The following is a 22,817-nucleotide window of genomic DNA, read 5'->3' as shown; positions in this document are numbered from 1 at the left end:
ATAAAGTTTGTTTATAAAAGTTAAAATAATTTTTAAATAGTAATTGAGTTGATTAAAATTGTTTTAATACGTTTGGCGTCTTTTTAAATGTTAATGCTTTTAAAATAAACTAAATCTAAATTAAATCAAATTAATTCCTTCTAGAAATATCTTTAAAATATTTTTTGAAAAGTAAATTGCAGTTAATTTTTATGCATTTTCTGGTTTTAAATAAATTATTACCAAAAAATGAATCTAATATTTTAAAGGTTATATTAGTTTATTCCTTTTTCATATTAAAAAATAAAGTTTAATTCAAATAAAATAATCATTTAATTTATTGATTTAAAATTATATTTTTCAAAATATTTTATTTTTAAGATCAATTAAAAATTGTTTAACGATTTAAGATAAATCTTTCAAAACATTTTTAAGTCTAAAATTAACAATTAATTATTCAATTTAAAAAATAATTTAACTTAAAATTAAAAATTTAACTTCTATTTTGATTGCTAATATATTAATAAATTTATAATTTATCTTTTACATAATTCAAATTAAAAATAATCAATAATGATTAAAATATTATTTTTATTTTCTAAATACATTTCTAAAATAAATTTCAGTTATTATATTTTTACTTTTAAATTAGCAAAGAAAATTTAACTGAAAGAATAAAGGATCAAATTTTGTCAAAAAAAATATGTACTAAATATTTTCCTATGACTCTACTTATTACAAAGAAACTAATTAAGCAAATTTTATCTTATTTTATATTAAAATAATTGATTTTATTCTAAATTTTCCATAAAGTTTAATTCGTTGCTTAAAATTTAATTTTAAATAGTTATTATTATCCCATAGCATATTCAAAGCAAAAATCCAATTTAGGTTTTATTCTCTATTCTTCAAGTATAAAATTTCGAAATATTTAAAATAAAATTTTTATTTTTTAGTAGAATAAATATTTTATATTTGTTGCTTCTATTTAAATTAAGTAAGTTAAACTTTATATTATCCATCTATCAACTAAACAATAATATAATTGTAAATAATTTTGAAAGAATTCGGTGGTTATTTTTTGATTTTTTTTAAATTTTCAAATGTTAACAAGATAAAATCAATATTTAATTTATTTTGATTATTGATAATGCTAACTCAATGCTTACCATAATTAGTTAAATGCTTTTTAGGATCTTCAAAAATTTGAAATAAAGAAGCAAATTAAGAATAAAGAAAAATTTCATTTGATTAAAATAAAAAAAATTAATATCTTCAAAAAAATATATAAATAAAAAGGTAAACTAGTGAATAAAATCTAACGAAAATGAATCAAAGAAAGAATTAAACCTAACAAAAGAAATTTAATCCTGCAGATTATGTTAGACCAGGTGTTACTGAAGACGAAGTCATCGAAATTAAGGAAGCCTTTGATCTTTTCGATATGGATCTTGGTGGCACAATTGATCCTTCTGAACTTCAAGCTGCTATGAGATCATTGGGTTTCGAAGCAAAAAATTAAACAATTTATAAAATGATTGCAGATCTTGATACTGATCAAAGTGGTTAAATCAATTTCGCTGAATTCTTAAATTTGATGACCGCTCGTATCTCTGATAAGGACTCAAGAGAAGATATCAGAAAAGTTTTCATGCTTTTCAATGACGAAAACAATGTTGGTATCTCAATTAAGTAACTTCGTAGAATTGCCCAAGAATTAGGTGAATAAATGGATGATTCTGAATTATAAGAAATGATTGAAAGAGCTGATTCAAATGGTGATGGATTGGTAACAGAAGATGATTTCTACAATATTATGACAAAGAAAAATTTTGTTTGAATAATAAAAATAATTAATGATAGTATATACAAAATAATGAATGAAAAGATGAATTAATGAATGAAAAATAAATAGTAAACATATTTGCAATTAAAAACATTATATATAAAGCCATCCATTAAATAAATACAAGAAATAGCATCAAAATAGTAGCAATATTAAAAAATATGAATTAAAACTTATATATTTTAAAAATTTTATTATCTCGTTGTTGATTTTAATCTTTATGCATGTATGTCTGCATTTCTGTTGCTCTTTTGATGGATTATTTCTTGATTATCACAGCAACATTTAATTCAAATATTATATAATTTTATTTGTGTTTTGCTTAATATTTCAAATTTAATTTGTTATTAAATTCTAATCATAAACAAATTTATAAAAATTTATCAATTGAATCTGTCTTAAACATAAAGTAAATAAATCAAATTAACATTTTAATTCTTTCATTGGCTATCTTATAAAATTTTCCATTGATAGATCTTCACTTTCTAACAATTAATATTAACGATATCTTTTTTTTTAAGTAACAACAAATATAAATAAAATACATATTTTTATCTTAATACACTTTATTTATTCAAACAATTATATTTTTAAAAGTATATTTAAATATTTTTTATGAAGATTTTCTCTAAACTATATTCAAATTTTAAGGTTTCTATCTTGTCAACATTAAATAAAATTTTTATTTTTGAGTATCTCTATTCCTTTCTCAAATATTTCAGTGTTAAGTCTAGTTTGTTAATCTATGTTAAAATAATATTTTTATATTGAGTTTTTATTATCTAAATAGAAGAAATCGATTTTAAAATATCTAGCAATTAAATTAATTTTTTATATCGTTTACATAAATTGCTATTTTACCTGTTGAAAAATTGCCTAGGACATAAGGACTTATTACAATAGGATCTCTGGAGTTTGGTCTATCTGCAAATATTTAAAATTTTTTAATAAAAATTAATATAATTAAAATAAAAAGGATTTGAATGAATAAGTGAATGAGCAAATAAATAAATACCTATGCCTATTTTTAATCTCAAAAACTCTTTTGTATCTAAATATTCAATTATAGACTTAAGACCATTATGACCTCTAAATTTTTTAGAATAAATTTTAGTTTTTCATAAATGTATTTTAAATAATTTTCCTACTCTGCACTGCCTCCTTCTTTAATTTTTACTTTACCAAATGCATTATCTAAGTCATCGTGAACAACAATTATATTCTCTACTTTTACCTTTTTTTCAAATTTATTCAATAAGAGTGTTAAATAAAAATTTTAAAATACTTGGTGCTTTTTTATAACTTCAGAAATAGATTTTCCACTGATGTTCATATAGCAATAAGTGTTAAATAAACCAATTTTAGGTAGATTAGTGTCTTCATTTAAAATGGCTAAGTATCCTTCTAAATATAATTATCAAGTTAAAAATACATGAAGCATTTTCAGTTTAATAAGCAAACTATTACAATTTATTTTTTTTAGCTATGCATTAAATTTATTAGCAGTGTAAGAAATAAATAATTTTCCTACATTATGTCTCATGTTCTCATATTATTAGCCAGGATTACCTAAACCTATTATCTATATTTTTATATATAATCCTTCGTTTTTTGAAGAATGCAAAGATAAATAAAGAATATTGAATTCTTAAATTACGAGCTTATCAAGCTAAATTGGAGTTTCTTTGGTATTTTGTGCAGAAGGAGAATTTTATTATTGTAATTCTCTTTTTCTTTTACTTGAAAATAACGCTATAAAGAGGCCTAAAATGATGCAACTAATATAAATAAATAAGGTTGAAGTTAGCATAAATTTGTGAATATATTTTTGTTAAATAATAAATAAAAATTATATTTATTAATATTTATTTTTTCAGAGTTTTTTTCTTGAAAAGCAAATACTCTAACTATTAAAAATTGAGTAGATATGAAATCAAATACATGCATTTATTTTTGAGCAAAAAACAACTTTAATGCAAAATTAAGTAGTAAAGGATATTTTTGATGAATTTATTTAGTAGAAATGATTTAGTAGAATAAAGTAGAACATTTAAATATAAAAATAATACAGTTTTAGTTTGTTTCTGGTAATTAAATATTAAATAAGATTATATAATATTCAAGAAATCAATATTTTTCTTTAAAAAACTTAAAATATGAATCTACTTAAATATAATAAACTTCAATTTATTTCTAGATATTAATTTTGCTCTACAAATATTCATTTTTCTGATAATATTTACGCTATAGCTTCAGGAAATGTTAAAGCAGGTGTTTCAGTAATCATATTTAGTTTTATTTTTCGCAAATTATAATTTAGATTATTTGTAGATTATTAGGATAAGCGGGTCTAATTGCTTACAAGCAGGATAGATGCTTGTTTAAAATGCATAGCAAAGATAGCTTATAAAAGGGATGAACAATTCTTAAGTATAGGACTATCTTAATCTCAAAAATAGATATGCTCATTTTAAAAAATTATATTCTTTGATAGACCCTACAGTTTCTCCTCAAAACCAATCTTTTCAAAAACAGGATTTAATTTACTAATAAATCGATTAAGGAATTTTCATGTACTTTTAAGGGCCAAAGAGCTACACTGGAGAAGGTAGCTAACTTTTCATATTATATTAAAAATTAAGAAAAATTAATTTAAAAAAGATATTGTTGAAATGCATATTCATGGCAGTAGAGCATTATAAAAGAAAGTACTTTTAGAACTTTCTTAGCTTAATAATTTCAGATTGGCAGATCCAGTAAATCAAAATTATAATATTAATTGATATCAATTTTTATTTTTTTTTAAAGGGAGAGTTCACAAAGAGAGCAATGATAAATAATAAATTAGACTTGCTTGAAGTAGAGGGGCTTGCTGACCTTCTAAATTCAGAAACAGAGAGTTAAAGAGTTTAGTCAACTCAATAGTTTCTAGGAAAGTCTAGTTAAATTTTAGAAGATTGGAGGTTTTAGCTTATTCGTGCATTAGCCCATGCAGAAGCATTTATTGATTTCGAGTCAGATTAGGTAAAATGAAAATAATTTTGAATAGATTATTGAATTAATTAAAAAAAATAAATTCAGGATGATGTCGAATTTAACATCTTAGGTAAAACTTAAGAAAATGTATAATAAGTTATTAAGGATATAAATGAGTAGCTTAGTGATAGAAATAGAGGAGAAATATTAAGAGATGGAATGAAGATTTCAATTATAGTAATTATTCATTTTTGAAGGTTTTTATTTTTTATAATATTTTAAAATTAATTATTTTTAAGGGTAAGCCTAATGCTGGAAAGAGCACTCTGCTCAATTGTCTAGCAAAAAAAGATATAGCTATTGTAAGTGAAATTCCTGGCACTACTCGTGATGCACTGTCAGTTTCTTTGAATATTTCTGGTTTTCCAATACTTCTTTATGACACTGCAGGAATTAGGTAGACTAAAGATGTAATTGAAGAAAAAGGTGTCAATAAAGCTCTGTAAAATATTCAAGTATTAAAATAAATAATAAAATTAAAACTTTAATTTGGTAAAATAAAAAGATAACATGCTAGAGAGTCAGATTTAAATATTTGGATAATTGATATAGATGATGTAATAAAACAAGCGGATGGGTCGTATATTGTTTAAGACATCAAAGAGATATCAGAAATATTAGAATCAAATTAGAATACTCTTATATTTATAAATAAAATTGATAAAGTCAACTCATAAAAAGAAATAACTGACATTACAATAAGAGATAAAAAATTTAAAATAGATGGATAAATATCAGCACAACATAATTAAAACATAAACTCCCTATTAGATAAATTAACTAAAAAAATTAATGAGAGATTAGATATCACTGATGGAATAATGAGCAGTGGGACTATATCAATTATAACTTAAACAAGACACAGATTAGAATTACAAAAATGTTTAGAACACCTGGAAATTTTCTCAAGAAATAAGCAAAACTTACCAGTTGATATTGTGTGTGAAGAATTAAGATAAGCAGTTAATTGTATAGGAAGAATAACTGGTAGAGTGGATGTTGAAGAAGTTTTAGATGTACTCTTTTCAGAATTTTGTATTGGAAAGTGAGAAAAAAATATAATATTTAATCATATATTCAATCAGAATCAATTCATTTTTAAATCAAAATATAAAATAAATTATTTTAATTATGTTCGTTAATTTATTTATTTAAGTTTCATTTATTGTTTGTTTCCACCAGGTCATCTCTTTACTTATTTTATTTTAATAGCTTTTTCTCTTTTTTTGTTTTTTTTTCTTTTACTTTATCTCGTTAAACTTAGCTTAGCATTTCTTTAGTCCATACTATATTATGCTCTACCATAAACTATGCTATTCTTGCTATATTTTTAGAGTCGTCTAACCCAGAGTGGTGTGTTCCTTAAAGCTCAAGATTTATGGCTTTTAGCATTGCTACCATACCTGGAGGTTTATTCCATTTAATAATACTTTCTGTGTACCATTCTTTAGGAAATTATTTTTTTATGTTGATATATTATTTAAAGTATTATGGATAATTTATTTTCTTGAATTTAGCCTCTAAGCGTAAACATTAACCAAGATCAAAATCACCACAACAAACAAAAGCGAATTTTTTATCAATAATACCCATTTTATTTAAAAATTCATCAGCTTACTAAATAGCAGATTCTAAAATGACTCCATTATCCACTTATTCTTAAGTTATGTGGGTCAGTTCAGTGCAAAATTTTGTCAGAATAGGATGATAAGTAGGTTTAACATATGTATGAAAGTATTCAGGTAAAATTACATTTTTTTTAAGGTCTAAAATAACTATAGGGAATTCTATAATCTCTTAAACATTTAGTTTTTCATCATTACTGCATGTAGCTTCGAAATCTAAGATCAAGAGAAAATCAAAGTCATGATTTAGATTTATTTTTTCTTCCAAATTTTATTTTACTTCTTCCATAATAATTAATTACAAAATCAATTAATTTAAAATATAAATATTATTTAATTTTTTAAAAAAAAATAGCCTTTTAAAGATATTTAGATAGACACTTTATACGCAAATCAGCACTTTATATTTTACTGATAAAGCCTTATATTTTTTCAAAATTAATTCTTATCATAATATTTATAATTTTATGTAATTATTTATTTATTATGTTTTAATATTAATCCCTTAAATAAGAAATTAATTCCATTTACTTGATTAGCTGATTAAATTAAAATTATATTTTGCATTTTAATTTTTGCTTTTGAATTTTAGAAACTCTCAAAATACAAAACTTAATCTAATTCTTAATTAGAATTAACATAAATAAAAATTCTTTAATAAAGTACTTAAAAGTGTTAATTAAAAAAAATAACTCAAAAAATAAATAGATTAGATAAAATGATAATTTATTTATACAAATTCATAGATAAAGAAATACTATTTTAGTTAGTATAAATAAATAAATTGCTTTCAAAATTAATATTTTAAATTTTTAAATTTGATTTTTAATATAAATTGAAATTAAGAATTTAATATTTTAATTAATGTTTAGTGTTTGTTTATCAAATGAAAGTACAATTCTTTATAAATAATCTCTTTGATTAATAATAAAGCAGGACAAACAAATTGATAAATTAATTAATTGATATTTTTAAGTTTCCCAAATTTTTATAAACAAAAAATTGATAAAAACTAGTTAAAAAGCAAATATAATCAGCCTGAGTTTTAAAAGCAAAAGCATCATTACTTCTATCAATTGTAATAATTAATAATTCAATAATAATTTAGATCAAATACTTCTGATATTATTATTGATTTCATATTGCATTTTTAATCATTAAAATTGTATAAAAAACAGCAAATAAATTATAAAGTTTGTAGAGATTAAGCAATAAAAAATAAGAATTAGCAAAAGCAAAGTTTAGCAGCCCACTTAGCAAGAATCAACTACCATTTATTTAAATATTATAGTTTTATAGCTGACAAACATACTATAAAAAGTGTAAAAGTAAAGTAACTATGGATTTATCTTACATGATGGCAGGTAATGCCAAAAGCTTTATTGAAATAGTATCTTCATCCTCGCCTTCTCACTATTCTGCATACTCTCTCTCTATCGATAAATCTGTTGTCTTGGATGAAAGCTCACCTCCTTCGTCTGCAAAAAAGTGTGATATAACTCCAAGAAAACTCAATCTTACTCCCATGGGTAATTATTTATCTTATATGCATAATTTATTAAAGTTAGACATAAAAAGAAAGAATAGAAAAAAATTTAAAATTAACAATAAATAAAATATTATTAAAGGTAAAGGATCGCTTGATATAATGTCCCTGTTCGCTAAAAAGCCATCCAATATAGATGCTCCAGGGAGAGATGAAACAATAAAAGGAAAGCAAATCATAGAAAATAAATGCGAAGATATCACATAGGAATTAAATTTAATGAACTAATTTGTAAAAGAGTAAATTTAAAGATCAAAGGAGTCTCATGATGACAAAGAAATGGAAATATTTGAGTTAAAATAATATTTTATTAAACAAATGAAGGTAATTTTTGAATTCATTTTATTTAGGTGGATAATAATAAAAATTTAAAATTTAAAAAGCATTAAAAGATAAGCAATTATTTATTAACTATAAATTATGTCACTCTTTTCAATGTTTTTTTATAAAGCAAATTTAATCTCATATAATAGATAAGGGGAATTATTGCCGGTCAACCCATATTAAGAACCATAAAACCAAAAATTTAACTTACGTTAAATTTTTGGTTTTATGGTTCTTAATATGGGTTGACCGGCAATAATTCCCCTTATCTATTATATAATCTCCAATAAAAGAGTATTTATTTATTTATTTATTTATTTTCCTAATTATAATATTTTTTGTTGCATTTTATTAATAATATTTCATAAACTGATAGGAACTATAAGAGAGAAATTAAAATTTGTTAAATGAAAATATGGTCTTAAAAGAAATACATAATGAGTTAGATAGGTCAGCTGAAAAAATAGCCGTTTTTCGCTCTGGTTAAAAATCATTGAATATTTGCAGTTATTTGTACGATAGTTGGAAAAACAGAGAGTCAAAAGCAGATTTATATAATAAGTATATAGATAAAGTCTAGTAATACGATGAATTACTCAAAAAACATTAATAGCTTGAGTCTGAATATTTAAAATTGCTCTAAACAAATAATAATTAGTAAACAATTTAATTAATAATTTCTTAGTTATTTATGATTTAAATAGCAAAAAATAAATTCAATCAATATTTTTATATTTTAGGTTATTAGCAAAAGGAACTAGCAACTAAATGGAAGTATAAAAAAAGAAAAGAGGAAGAAAGCCTAAAAATAGTTAACAATTTTAAGAAAACTCTTTTATTAATATAGAAAATGAAAATAGTTGTGAAGTCTTAACTAAAAAATTGCTTAAAAGTTTAGAAACAGAAGGAATAAATAGTAAAAATATAAAGTAAAGGAAAGAATATATCATAGATGATGATAATAAAAGCGATGTTAGTGTAAAGGTTTTGAAAGAAAAAACTGATTTTTATAACAAAAGGAATTAGCTTAATGCAACACCTATAAAAAATATGTAAAAAAATAAAAGTGCTAATAAATAGGTTGATAATAAAACTCCAATTAAATAGATTGTTTTACTTGATAGTGATAAAAGTTCTATAAGCTAAAAATCATAGTTAACAAAGAAGCAACCACCTAAGCAAATAAATTAAAATAATAATAATAATAGTAATAATAATATTAAAAAGCAATAGCAAAACTAGCTTATAAATGAAGTTAGTAGAAAAAACAGCTATTGTAATCAAATAGATGACTAAGATAATGAAGAATTTGATGATAATAGGTCAACTGTTAGTAATAATTGTTCTAAAAGAGAAAATAAAAAGAAAAAAATAGTTTCAAAGTAAATGAAAAAATTTAATTAAGAGGCATAAGATACAGCTTTTAATTCAATAGCAGATACTCTTTTCAATTTTTGATATATTTTTCAAATTATATGAATCAACCAATCAATAAATAATTACTAATTTAATAGGCTTTAGCATCAAATTATCCTAACTTATCTTATTTTACAGATTAGTTTAAAAACTTATAAATAATAAAAAACGAGTAAAAACATTCACAGAGTATAAAGTGATAAATCAATAAATAAATAAATAAATTAATATATTAAGAATAATTGTAAAATATTTTATAAAATTAGACTTAAATTATAATAATCTAATTCAAAATAAATTAAAATTTTAGGTAAAATATATATTAGTGTATTATATATAGTGTATGTAAATTAATTTATTAATTAATTATTTTACTTACAAAAGAATCAATAAAATTTAATTTGAGTTTTTCATTTCAAATTAAAAAACTAATTCTAAGATTTTTTGACAATTTCAAAATTGAACAATAAGTTCAAGTAGGATATTAAAATAATTGGGCAATAAAATGTAATGTAAACTTATTGATGGTAAAATTTATATTAGTTTTTGATTGACTAATAATTAATTAATTGCAAGGAGTTATCAAGAAGGTAAATGAAAAAAAGAAATAAGTAATAAGCATAAGTATTTATTTGTATTCCTTGTTTTACAATTTATGATATGAATCTGGATTGTTGATCAATAAAAAAACAGTGTTTTTTATTAAAGGAATAAACTCATTATCTTAATATGGATGGATGGATGTATGGACATATTTCTAGCAATTTTTAATTAATTAATTTTTTATGTGTAATAATTCAATAGTTTTTCGTTCTATTAAATAAGCAAAAAAGATTTTATAAAAAGATAAATAAATCATTAAACAAAAAATTAAAAAAATTAAAAGGGCTCTTAGTTAATTTCAGATCTTAATTAATTAATTAAAAGTGAAGATATTATTTTAATAATTAATAAGAGAACTCTAACTTTAAATCAAATTCTATTACATAAAATAGAAACTAAAAAGCTTTTCGTACGACAATAACAAGCTAATCTTTTCTTTAGAGTTTTTAAATTCAATATAAATAAATTGAGAATAAGTTGCCAACATTTATTTTAGCTTACAAGTATCTTTTTTATTTAGCAACCAATTTCTGAATATAATAACAAGATAGAATATTAATGAAGGAAATAATAAATACAAATAGTATTAGCGGAACAAATGATTTTAAAAAATTTTTATAGGTTCTATATGAAAACCTGAATAAATATCCTTAGCACAATATGAATTTATTGAAAGTAATTTAGGATGAAATCGAAAGTGGTAAATTGATTTTCAGAGGAAGAGATGAATTAAGCATTCAAAAGGATGATACATTTTACTCTACTGATGTAGTTGACCACATTTAAGCTTTTATAGTATCTGAAGAGTTAAGGCAGCGTCCTAGATAAATATTATATTTTATTTGTTTGATAAGTGCTATGTGTAAGCAAGATGAAACATTAGGCTTATAAATTAAATAGATACAGTAAGATATTTACGATTAGATTTTAGGTTTGATTTTGAAGGCTTGGTCTTATGAACCAGATGATGAAACTATCAAAGAAATATGCTAGAGTGATTTAGAAAGTTATTCATTATAATTAAAAAAAATGCAATAAATGTAAATAAATGAACCTAACATCGTTGCTTCATAAAATGATACCAATCAATTGCAAAATACTGAATTATTATAAACAAAACGTAAATATTTTTCTGAATTTAAGAAGTCTAGGTGTCTTCAATTTAGCTGCTAGATATTGAATGGTTTAGATATTAATTAGCTTATAAAAATTATGTACAAATTCAATGAAAAATTAACTTTTTTATTAGAGGAAGTAGAAGATAGCTCTGAAGATAAATCTTAACCAAAAAAAAATCAAGTTAATTAGCCTAACAATGCTATCATTTTAGATGTAAGTGAAAGTAATGTTTCAGAAAGTGTGTAGCCATTTGATTAGCGTTATACTTAAAAGGATGAGGTGGTTAGTGATATAGTTCTGAAAGAGAAAAATTCTCAGATTGAGGGATCTTTATAATAAAATTCTGCTTATCGTTCAGATAATACACTTTATAGTTAATAAAATATATCAATGTAAAGCATAGATACGAATAACTACGATAGTGAATTCATTATAGATTGCTTACTTTAAATTTTAAAATGCTTGGAAGAGCAAAGAATTTAAAATAATCACTCCGATTAATGTTTATTATTCACAAAAAGCTCCTCTTTAAAAATTGATAAAATACGTAAGGGTTTATAAGATTTTCAAATGTGTATGGGATTTAAGTTGTCATTAAAAAGGAGAACAACTTTTAACTTGTTAAAAATATTAGCGGAAAAAAACTCCTAAAATCAATAAGAAGTATTTTTAAAGCTGACTTTATAAGTTAACTATGATAATATTAACACTAAATTAGAAATTGATATACTTGGCAAATAAAAAACAGAACATTTTATTCTTGAGTTAGGTTCTACATAAAAGTTTGTGTAAAAATGGCTCACTTTACAAATCATCTTTCCAGGGCAATAAAAAGAGCATGTAATTTAGAAAAATATTATTGAAATATCCTATTCTAATTATTTACTTTTTTTTTTAATACCAAATTACTTTTTTTTTAGTTGACTTCTATTGAAATAGTGTAAGTTCATTAAAGATTCTAAAAATATTATTAATATTTAGACAAAATAATATGTAATTCTTAATAAAAAGATAAAGATTTCTTCAAAATGAGTTTTTGGAATAAGAGTGATAAAAATATGAATTACAAATTAAAAAAATATCAAAGTTTTTACAAATCGAGTTAATTAATTTTGAAATTAATTAGCCAAATAAAGCAAAGAAGAAAATAAAAGAAAAAAAAAAAAAATCAAAATAAATTAATAATTTGTTTATTTACATTTGATTTGAAATTTTTAGAATTTCTTTTATAAACTTAATAACACTGACACATATATATCTATCTATTTATTAAAATAAGGTAAACTTAAATCTTATCAATTTATTAATATCAAATAGATCTAAATTATTGTAGATGACTTTTATTCTTAAGAACAGCTAGCTGCAAAATATATTTAGCCTAATAATTATCTTATTGATGCAAGCAAATACGTTACTGTTATTATAGGAAACCAAGAAGCAGACTTCAATACCACAAGCATCCTGAATTAAGTAAGATTTAGTTTTTCTTTTTTAATATATAAAAGAATATTTTTTTTTACACTAATAAGAGTAATTAAAGAAATGCAAATAAAAATGAAGAATATCTTTTTAAATTATGGTCTCTAAATTTTGGTAAATAGCTTAAAGGCATAAAGTTAAGAAATCTTACTTTCATTAATGACGTGCAGCAATCTTATATACTTAGCTAAACTATTTCAAAGAGATATCACACTCTTTGCCTAAACATCGAAAATCCTTCAAATAAATTATATATAAATAACATGAAGTAATCTGAAATTGATAAAGATAATCTCATTTTCGAATTCAAAAATTCTGATGTATATGATCACTTCAATTTTACTGAAAGACATGAAGCAAAATCACTTAATTTTTTTTCTAAGATTTTCAAATCAAGTGATAAAAGCTCCAATTTTGGCCTAAATGAACAAACTGTGGCAAAGGCATCTTGGAAAATAAATGAAATGACTATTAAATATGTAAACCTTAGGCTTTATTAGCATAACTACCCTTTAAATATCTTAGAAAAGATAGGAAACATGGATATATTCTTTTATATACTGAAAAATATTCTTGAATTAGATATTTAATCAAAAAAAATCAAGATAGAATCTAAATTTAACACAATAAAAGTTATTTTCAGCATTATGGAGTAATTTAACTACTCTCATTCGCACATTTTAAAAAGTTTAGACACTTACCTAACAAATTTGAGCAATCAAGGAATAATAACAAAAGACTAAAAAGAATCAATGCTATGCCAGGTTTCTAAAATGCAATTGGAGTCAATCAATCAATTTTTCATAGAAAAGAATGGTTTTGTATTGCTTCAAAATTTCCTTAAAGAAGTAAGTTAAATATTGATTAATTAACTAAATTCCATTGAGTATACATTACATTTTAATTTTATTTTATATAGAAATTAGATGTATTCAAAGAAGGAAATTTTCCTGTTGCAGATATTTTAATTAAATATTATAGATCATGGGAGTTCGATAACTAAATGCTTTATAGATGTTTTGTTAATGTCATTTTAAATTTTGATATTATAAACTGCTTAACTTACTTTGATTAGGAGATCATACTTAGAGAAATCAAAGAATAGGTTTTTAAAAGATTTAGCTTTGAGCTATAAAAATCTAATAAGATAGAATATATTTTGTATAGTTGCATCAAATATTATCTAAGTGATTTATATGAGTTTATATTAGACAAAAAAGTCAATTAATCTGCAAATTCAAATACAAAGCTAACGTTCAAAAATATACAAGGCTTTGGTGATACAAGCTAAGAAAGTCTAAATTCTTCAAGTAAAAGTCCTTACAAGTAACTTACCTACTTAATTACTTACTTACATTATTATTAAATAACTTTTAATTTATAATAAACTTCCTTCTTTTATTTAATCAATCGTTAAATAAATTTAAATTTATTATAATAGCTAAAAGGAAGAAGACAGCTATACAACATCAAGTGATGCATCAAATTCGACATTTTAATTTTATGCTAATTTTTAGAGATAAAAGAATATGGAAGAAAAGGACATTCCAAAGAAAATAATTGATTTTAAGAATAAAGAAACTCTTTTGAAATAAATTTTTAATATCATTTATCATGTAATCTTAGTAAAATAACCTAGAGAAGATTAAATTTATCATTAGATATTTCAAAATTAAATTAAAACTATTTTGAGCTACTTAAGCTACTTAATTAATATGGGAAATAAGCTCGATTATTTACAAAAGTAATGTCAGTAATCTTAACAATTGAATTGCCCACTTTTAATTGATAGATAAAATCAAAAGTTAAATTTATAATTTGGGAGTTCTTTAACAACCTAGCATCTAAGCAATTTAAAGACTCCTTAAACAAAAGTAATAAAATAAAGTTAAAGTCAAAACAACCTTAAGGATATGGGAGAGATTTTTGGGAATACTTTCCTATTTCCAAATACTCTAAATTAAACAAATAAAATTAATTTCACTTAAGAAAAGTAAAATATAGCCGGAAGAGCAACTTTAAGTCAGGGGAAAATAAGAAAGGAATCATATTCGAATGATAGCTGCTAAAATTCAAATGCTCCAAGCGAAACAAATTACTCAAATCAAAATGATGATGATTTTACAACTTAGGGTTTCTCTGATTAATTTTATTGTAATTAATGCAATCTATAGCATCAAATTGAAAAACAACCCTATGAATTAGAAAGGTTGCAGTTTAGTTTGCTAATTAAAGAATTAATTTATATTATTCGTCGTTTGATGGTCAAAACAACTGAGCCAACCATTAAATAAACTACTTAAAAAGACATCAAATAAACTGCAGAAGAAAAATAATATATTTTTAGACGTTAAATGACAGCTCTTTTAGTATAAGAAGAAAAAATGATAGTTGTTTAGAATGGTATAAAAAATTAAAACATAGCCAATTCAAACAATTTTGATTAAGTAAATTTATAATCAGAATCAACATCAATTAAAAGCTCTTAAATGACTTTAACTCCTCTTGTATAATATACAAGAGAATAAGAAGGCTACTTCAATGGTAGTGATTTTGATATTAATAACAGGATTAATGGAAGCTAGAGTAGTTAATAGAGTAGAAAGACAACTATGCAAGGCGTTAAAAAGAATTTAATTCAATAAATAGTAGAAAAACCTTTGAACAAAATAGAAGAAGATCCTTCAAGCTTAGACTAAGAGTACTTTTATCAAAATGCTCTATTTAAATATAAATACTTAGATATAATTATGGGAATAAACAATAATCACATTTCAAAAGATAATTAATATTAAGAAAATGTTTAGCGCTACTTAATAGATATTGTTTATCATTTTTATGAGTAATTTAAGCAATCAGTTATTGAGGAATCCTTTTAATCAAAACAAGAAGTATATTCAAATTTTTTAAATCAACTCATTTTACGTCTTGGAGAAAATCTTGTAGAAATGGGAGAAAAAAGTTCTACAGCTTTTGAACAAAATCTTTTATAAGTGATATTTTAAAAGGAATAATCAGTTTTAAACTAAAAGAACAGTATTTTAAATATATTTATAAATAAATTTTCTTACTTTAGCAACAAAACTCAGCTGCAGGTGATCTTAGAGTTTCACAAAAAAATTAATCTTATTATGAGTAGGAAAAATTACAAACGCCATGAATTTTTATATTTGCTAAATACAATCATTAACGAATTTTCAATTAAGCCAGAAATAAACACAAATAAAACTAAACATGAAATTATTTCTGCATTAATAGAAAGTTATCTTTACTACAATATAAAATATAACGAGGATCCTCGATAGATTTTAGAAGAAATGCTTGCAATACTATCTTTATTCCTCTATCAAAATGATTACTAAAAATTATATGAGTCAAAAAATACTAAACAAAAAAACGATGGTGAGAGATTTGTGAATTAGAAAGAGCTTCTATTGTAACATGGTCCTCCATATGATCATTTGTAATTTGATGAGTACTAACAAGATGAACAGCAATAATAGTTTGAATCACCAAATTTAGAAGATTATTTGATCGGATTGAAAAGTCTTATTCAGAGAATTTTAGAAAATTCTAAATCTTCAGATAAAAAATAAAATATTAAATAACATCAGCTATGCTTATTAAATGTAATTTTTATTGTCGAATACATAATTCAAACTTAAGATTTTTAAAAGCTGGATCAGAGTATAATAAAAGAGATTATTAATTTGATAGAACAATTTGTAAATTTTGGAGTTTATTCAAAATTAATTTATAACATAGATCCAATTTTAAAAGTTCTGAATTAAAACAGCTTTTTTAACCCTAGTCAAATTGATTTGATAAAATAAATGTAATAAAATTTCAAAGGAGTTGACCAAATTAATGGAGGTCCCCTCCGTTCAGTTATCAACGTTTTATTTATGTTGATATAAAAATTATAAAATATGCACTAATTAAAACATTAAGAATAAAAATAATTCATTGAAAAACTTCTCAAAATATTTTAAAGCTGTTAATTTTTAGAAAATATTTAATAAATAACATCGAATAATTCAATGTTAAATAGCTCTCTAATAAAAGAGAAGCATTATATTATAGAAGGTAATATTTTAAAAAATGTCTAGCTAGGTAATCCTATGCATTTTTTATATGAAATAGAAACAAATAAATACCCAGCACAATAATAGAATATTTATTCAGCATTAAAAGAGCACCTAACCATTTATATCCTGTTTAACCTTTTCAGAGTTTTTTATCACTAATCTAAGTAAGATTTTTTTAATTTTTTTATTTAGATTTAACTAATTAATTAACAATTAGAAAAATCCATGAGCCTTTAACCAAATAAAATTTACAAGAGCAGAAGGAAATAAAGATCACTATATAATTAATAATACAGACTTTAAATCTGATGAATAAATAAAAATGCATTGAAAGCCTTTCATAAATAAATAATGTTTGCTAAAATTTGCAGAATTAAATATAACCTAAAAAAGGAGCTAAGGAAATATCCAATACTCTTTTAGAATATTTTTTCAATAATTAACTCAATATAAATTATTAGTATTTTTGCGAGGACCTATCTAAAGATAAGGCAGATCAATAAATTGATGACCTAATTCAAATCTTCAAAGACAATTTCGAATTGTTTTATTAGAATTAAGATAGAATTTACAATAATAATAATACTGAAGATTAAGAAAATCAATTAGAAATTTAAAATATAAGAAAAAATAGCCAATTTAAATAGAATTCAAAATTAAACGAAAGTCAACCAAAAAAAAATCCTTCTTCATTAGATAAATTCGATTTTTATCAAAAAATATCTTAAATCGCCCTCAAATAATCTCAAGAATAGTCTGATGAAAATATTTACCAGTTATACTTAAAGCTTACTTAAATACAAAATTTTGAGGAATATTCAATAGACGGTCTTATAATTCCTAGCTTATACATGCCTATTGTCAATTCAATTGATTTAGTAAAAATTTTTTCAAAAATTAAATATAACTAATTTTTTAAATAAAAGGTTTCTTCATTGATGCCTCTTTTGCTTTAAAGAATGATTTTATTTGAAAAAAATAAAAACTGTTAATCAATTTAAGACACAATTGCCTCCTTAAAATCTTTGAAGATTTACAAAGTTTAATAGCTTATTGATTTGAATTAAGAATTTTATTTTATGGGTAAGATTTTTAAAAATATTTTTTAAATTTATTTTTAAAATAATTAAAAGAATCACAAGCTAATAACTATGATAAAATATTCGATAAGAAGTGGGAAAAAATTCAAAAAAACTTGGAAAGTCAAAAGGGAGTTTTTTATAGAGAATTTGATAATTATAAATCTGTTCAAACTATTTCTAAAACTATCGATATTTATGGCAGAAGAAGCTTAACTTACACAAAATCTAAGAAAAAAAATATTTATAAAAATCATCAACAATACTAGCAAGAGTATTTTAAAAATCAATAAAATAACGATGAAAAATAGGCTGAAGATAATTTTGATGATTAATCAGAATTATATAATTCTAAAGTAAGAGAATGCGAAATAAAATCAGAAAGCAGTATCAATACTATTCAAGATTAAGTAAATAGAATTCATTCAATTAAAGTCTAATATCTTTTTTAGTTTTTAAGCGAAGATGTAGACACAGTTAAGCATGACTCAGAAAAATAAATAGAAGATATTTTTGCTAAAACTCAGTAGCCTAAATTAATTTTTTAAAAGGAGGGAGAATATATTTCTTTGACAAATTCATACTTTGGTGTTATTAGAATCTTAAAACTTCAAGATGATGAATCAGAAATTATTTTCGAAAGCAATAAAGTTTTTAAAAGACCTGATTAAGATGTACTCATTTAATCAAATAAATAATTTATATCAATTAAATTTTATTTAATTTAAAAAAATAGTCATTAAACAAAGATGATTACTAGATAACCTCAATGCCTTACCAAGATAATAATTAATCAAAAGAATAAGAAAAGAATTAAATTTAAAATTACAAAAAATATTTGCTAGGATCTCTTGAACCACAATCTAAAGACCGTAAAAAAAATCTTCAAATAAAGAACATATTAGAAATATATTGTTAAACTTTTAATGCCCTAGAAAACTCAGTTGAAATATTCATGAAAAACAACAAATCTTATTTTTTTGTTTTCTTTGAAGAATAAACAAAAAAGGAGTTTTTGGATTCTCTTAAAAAAATCTAAAAATAAAATAGGACAAGCTATATTTTTTAGATTATTGATGATAGCTTAAAAAAGAAAAAATTAATCAAATATTAAAAGCAATGGTAAGATGATGAAATTACAAATTTTGAGTATTTGATGGCATTAAATTCTTTATCTAGTCGTTCACTCAATGATATAAATTAATACTATGTATTTCCATGGATAATATAAGACTATAAAAGCGATCACATTAACTTAAATAATTTACAAATATATAGAAATTTATAATATCCTCTTGGTAAAACATATTTATTTTTAATTATTAATAAACGTAAAAAATATTTATTTTTTTAATCAAACTAATTTAGGTAAGTTAAACGAAATGAGATATAGAGAATATCTTGAAAAATATGAGGTTCTTGGAGACTCTAAGTACGGATTTTACGGATCTCACTTTTCTACTGCAGTTCACATAATGTAAAATATGCCAAAAATAAAATAAATAAAAGCATAATCTAATTAAATTTTAACTGATTAAATAAATAAAGCTACTATCTAATCAGGATTGAACCTTTTTCATCTTTAGGAATTTAATTATAGAGTGGAAAGTTTGATCATCCTGATAGACTTTTCTTTAGTATAGAATAAACATGGAGATCTTGTACTGAAAACAGCTCAGATCTAAAAGAATTAATTCCTGAGTTCTTTTTTTTACCAGATTTCCTTATTAATAAAGTAAAATAAAAATTTAAAATAGAAGTTAAAATTAATCAATATTTATTTATAATAATAGTCAGAGCTTGACTTTGGAGAGAGGTAATTGAGGTAAAATTAGGTAATTAACCACTATTTTAGTGTAATAACATTCCATAATTATACATATTTTTTATTTAGAATTCAGATAATCAATAAGAAAAGAAAGATCTAAAAGTCAACCATGTAGAACTTCCTCCTTGGTCACACGGTAGCCCGCATTTATTTGTTTAGGTACAAAGAGCAGCTTTAGAAAGTAGATATGTTTCTGAAAATTTGAATTATTGGATTGATTTAATATGGGGAAGAAATTAATAAATGAGAGATAATTTGTTTAATATTAAAACTTATAAAGATAAGGTAAAAAAGCAATCAAGCAAGCTATTTATTTTTCATTTATTGAATAAATTTTTTTTTAAATATGAAAAGATGAATATGAAAGTTAAAGATCTCTATAATAAACTGGCATCATAATAGGATGTTGATAAGCTAAGATCACTTTTAACTTAAATTTAATGCTTTGGGACATTCCCTACTAAGTTGTTCACAACTTAACATCCTATGAAAAATAATTTGTAATAAATTTAATTGATATATATTTACCATTTTAAAAACCATTATCTAAAAATATTAGGGAGAATTATGATATTATTTAGAATTTCGATAGATTACCTAACAAAAAGGCTGAATAAAATTAAGGAGAAGACATACTAGTAAATGAACGAAGAAATTCATAAATACCAGCAAAGATGAGTACTGATTTAAGGTATTCTTAAAATCCTGAATAAAATAGCAAAAAATATAGGATGAATATCGAACTTGAAGAGAAAGAAGGGACCAACATTTTCTTTTAAATAATAAATTAAGATATTTACTTTGTCAAAAAAGATCAGCCTAGCAAAGATTCTAATTACATAATTGTTATAAAAAGCAAACTTTTTAAAGATAAATAAGATAGAGAAAAAAAAGGAAAGTTTGTACAAATTGAGCATAAAATAAATGAAAATTAAAATTCGATTAGATAATACTAAAACTTGCTTGCATTTTTTGATGGTGATATTTTCTTTGCCATTAACTAAAAATCTAATAATATCAATCTATACTATAATTTATAAATTGCTAGCTAAGTTAGTTTTTCGAATGTAAAATTTATTTGTAAAATAAAAATTTTTTAATTATTATCACTTATTTTTAAAAATAGTAACCTCTAACAATAGTAAAATGCATAAACAATGTTAATAGTGGTATTTTAGTCTCAGTAGCTAACTCTAAAATTTTCTTAGCAGATTTCGATATCCGTTTAATAAAAAAATCGAGCGAGCAGCTCAAATAGCTCCACATTAGAGATAATTCTGTTTTTAAGAATATTCAAATTCTTTATGGACATTATTCACCTATTACTTTAGTAGAAGTATGTGCTGAATTGGATATTATTGTCTCAGTTGACTAAGTAAATTATTAAAAACTCTCTTTCATTTATTAAAATGCTTATTAAATTTTAAAACAGTAAAGTACATTCTTAATACACAACTCAGACGGTAAATGTATTAGAAAGTATTGTCCTGATATATTACTAAGAGATATTGTTAAAATGACTTTGAGTCCTGATGGCTACATTTGCATTTTATGTAAAACTGAGAGAGGTGGATACCCAAAAACTTTACTAAGCACTCTTTATTTACTAGAGTAATTTCTATTTTTATTCAAAATAATCATTTATCTAAAACAATAATAAAAAAGTATCAACTGTTACAACTAGTTTGACCATTATTAACATGTTGTTAGTAGTCATGACGAAGAGATAATAGATATGGCTTTCATTAATTATAAATCTATGGTAAATTAATATAAATCAAGAATCTATTGTAAATTTAAAATACAAATTATATTAAAATAGGTAGTTTGCAAAAAGCAGAAATTCGAAATTTGGGATATGTTTATGTACCACTTCATAGATAGTGCTAAATAAATTAGAAAAAACTATAGAAAAGCATAAGTTTTAGATAATTGTGTTTACAGGAATATTGGTCTTTTCTATGATAGAAGTAATAAAATTATTAAGATTATTTTTATATTTATATCAAAAAAATTATCATACATTTATTTATTTTATTTACTGATTAGATACACTTATAATCTATTTCTTGCGTAGCTTCAAATCTGGAAAAAACGATTCAAGTGATTAGTTCATTTCCCTAGTAACATCAAAAAGTAAATTTAAAAAAAATAACAACAATTAAGTAAATCAATTATTTAATAAATTAAAAGAGTAAAGAATTATTAACAAACTTGATTGGGCTTGTATGTGAATTAAATAATTAATTAAAATAAAAAATTCAATAAGAATAAGCAAATAAATAAAGTCAGAACCTAAAAAATTAAATTATATTATAAAATGAATAATATATATATATAGCAAAATTTAACAAATAATTTAAAAATCTGATATGTTTAATACAATTAATGGATTGTAAATACTAATAATCTATACATATTTATTGTAATAAACTTATTCTAATTGCTTTATAATTCATCTAAATTAATTTGCATTCTAATTATAATTTGTCTTATTATGTTTTAAATTTAACTTTATTTTCTGCTGAAGAAATAATTTTATTAATTATAAATTAAGCAAACTTACTTGGCACAATAATTTGAAAATAAAAAAATTTTTCTTTCATTTTTGAAAAACAAATAAATAAATATAATCTTACTTTTTTAAAAATCTTTTTTTTTCATTCACTTCTATATTTTATATTGAATTGTCGATATATTTATTAAATCAAATAAATATATTTCTGAGATAATAACTATATTTTTTTTTAATTTGTAATGATCCAAATTTTTTTAGTATTTTAAGAATGATAAAATCTTAACTTTAAAATTATATATTTGAATAAGAAAATAGAATTATTTTTTGTTTG

At 22.3% G+C, this 22,817-nt stretch overlaps 6 protein-coding genes across 6 annotated transcripts; 4 read left to right on the top strand and 2 right to left on the bottom strand. All coding sequences in view use genetic code 6, as the record gives it.

Annotated features, from left to right (window-relative positions):
* Positions 1 to 1,306: 1,306 nt before the first annotated feature.
* Positions 1,307 to 1,819, top strand: TTHERM_00689850 (caltractin; the record flags this gene model as incomplete). The annotated part of the gene is made up of 1 exon (XM_001026988.3): positions 1,307 to 1,819. The coding sequence occupies one exon, from the start codon at positions 1,307 to 1,309 to the stop codon at positions 1,817 to 1,819; it is 513 nt and encodes a 170-aa protein (XP_001026988.1).
* A 630-nt stretch (positions 1,820 to 2,449) lies between these two features.
* Positions 2,450 to 3,679, bottom strand: TTHERM_00689840 (peptidyl-tRNA hydrolase). Its single transcript, XM_001026987.2, has 7 exons — positions 3,483 to 3,679; positions 3,293 to 3,407; positions 3,111 to 3,229; positions 2,974 to 3,059; positions 2,841 to 2,914; positions 2,687 to 2,749; positions 2,450 to 2,568 (listed from the first exon to the last, which is right to left on the bottom strand). Exons 1-7 carry the CDS (start codon positions 3,633 to 3,635, stop codon positions 2,489 to 2,491), a joined length of 690 nt encoding a protein of 229 aa, XP_001026987.2. The 5' UTR covers positions 3,636 to 3,679; the 3' UTR covers positions 2,450 to 2,488.
* Positions 3,680 to 3,944: 265 nt separating this feature from the next.
* TTHERM_00689830 (tRNA modification GTPase MnmE) lies at positions 3,945 to 6,802 on the top strand. Its single transcript, XM_001026986.2, has 7 exons — positions 3,945 to 4,104; positions 4,157 to 4,433; positions 4,487 to 4,581; positions 4,634 to 4,849; positions 4,907 to 5,038; positions 5,101 to 5,303; positions 5,367 to 6,802. Exons 1-7 carry the CDS (start codon positions 3,982 to 3,984, stop codon positions 5,908 to 5,910), a joined length of 1,590 nt encoding a protein of 529 aa, XP_001026986.2. The 5' UTR covers positions 3,945 to 3,981; the 3' UTR covers positions 5,911 to 6,802.
* On the bottom strand, positions 6,020 to 6,775 carry TTHERM_00689820 (exonuclease; the record flags this gene model as incomplete). The annotated part of the gene is made up of 1 exon (XM_001026985.1): positions 6,020 to 6,775. One exon carries the CDS (start codon positions 6,773 to 6,775, stop codon positions 6,020 to 6,022), a length of 756 nt encoding a protein of 251 aa, XP_001026985.1.
* A 1,023-nt stretch (positions 6,803 to 7,825) lies between the features above and the next one.
* On the top strand, positions 7,826 to 9,814 carry TTHERM_000688831 (hypothetical protein; the record flags this gene model as incomplete). Its single annotated transcript, XM_012800807.1, has 4 exons — positions 7,826 to 8,015; positions 8,115 to 8,356; positions 8,733 to 9,013; positions 9,097 to 9,814. 4 exons carry the CDS (start codon positions 7,826 to 7,828, stop codon positions 9,812 to 9,814), a joined length of 1,431 nt encoding a protein of 476 aa, XP_012656261.1.
* A 1,119-nt stretch (positions 9,815 to 10,933) lies between these two features.
* TTHERM_000688820 (beige/BEACH domain protein) lies at positions 10,934 to 22,202 on the top strand (the record flags this gene model as incomplete). Its single annotated transcript, XM_012800806.1, has 23 exons — positions 10,934 to 12,334; positions 12,812 to 12,964; positions 13,024 to 13,821; positions 13,893 to 14,299; positions 14,415 to 17,059; positions 17,117 to 17,225; positions 17,279 to 17,939; positions 17,988 to 18,144; positions 18,195 to 18,550; positions 18,593 to 18,814; positions 18,877 to 19,438; positions 19,509 to 19,617; positions 19,689 to 19,875; positions 19,934 to 19,975; positions 20,035 to 20,253; positions 20,323 to 20,468; positions 20,528 to 21,035; positions 21,095 to 21,343; positions 21,401 to 21,579; positions 21,634 to 21,730; positions 21,791 to 21,938; positions 22,018 to 22,104; positions 22,162 to 22,202. The coding sequence occupies 23 exons, from the start codon at positions 10,934 to 10,936 to the stop codon at positions 22,200 to 22,202; spliced, it is 9,483 nt and encodes a 3,160-aa protein (XP_012656260.1).
* Between the last annotated feature and the right edge of the window lie 615 nt (positions 22,203 to 22,817).

Source organism: Tetrahymena thermophila (assembly GCF_000189635.1).
Source record: "Tetrahymena thermophila SB210 genomic scaffold scf_8253915, whole genome shotgun sequence".
NCBI lineage: Eukaryota > Ciliophora > Oligohymenophorea > Hymenostomatida > Tetrahymenidae > Tetrahymena > Tetrahymena thermophila.
The sequence above is the reverse complement of the archived record's forward strand: the minus strand, read 5'-3'. Positions and strand labels throughout refer to the sequence as shown.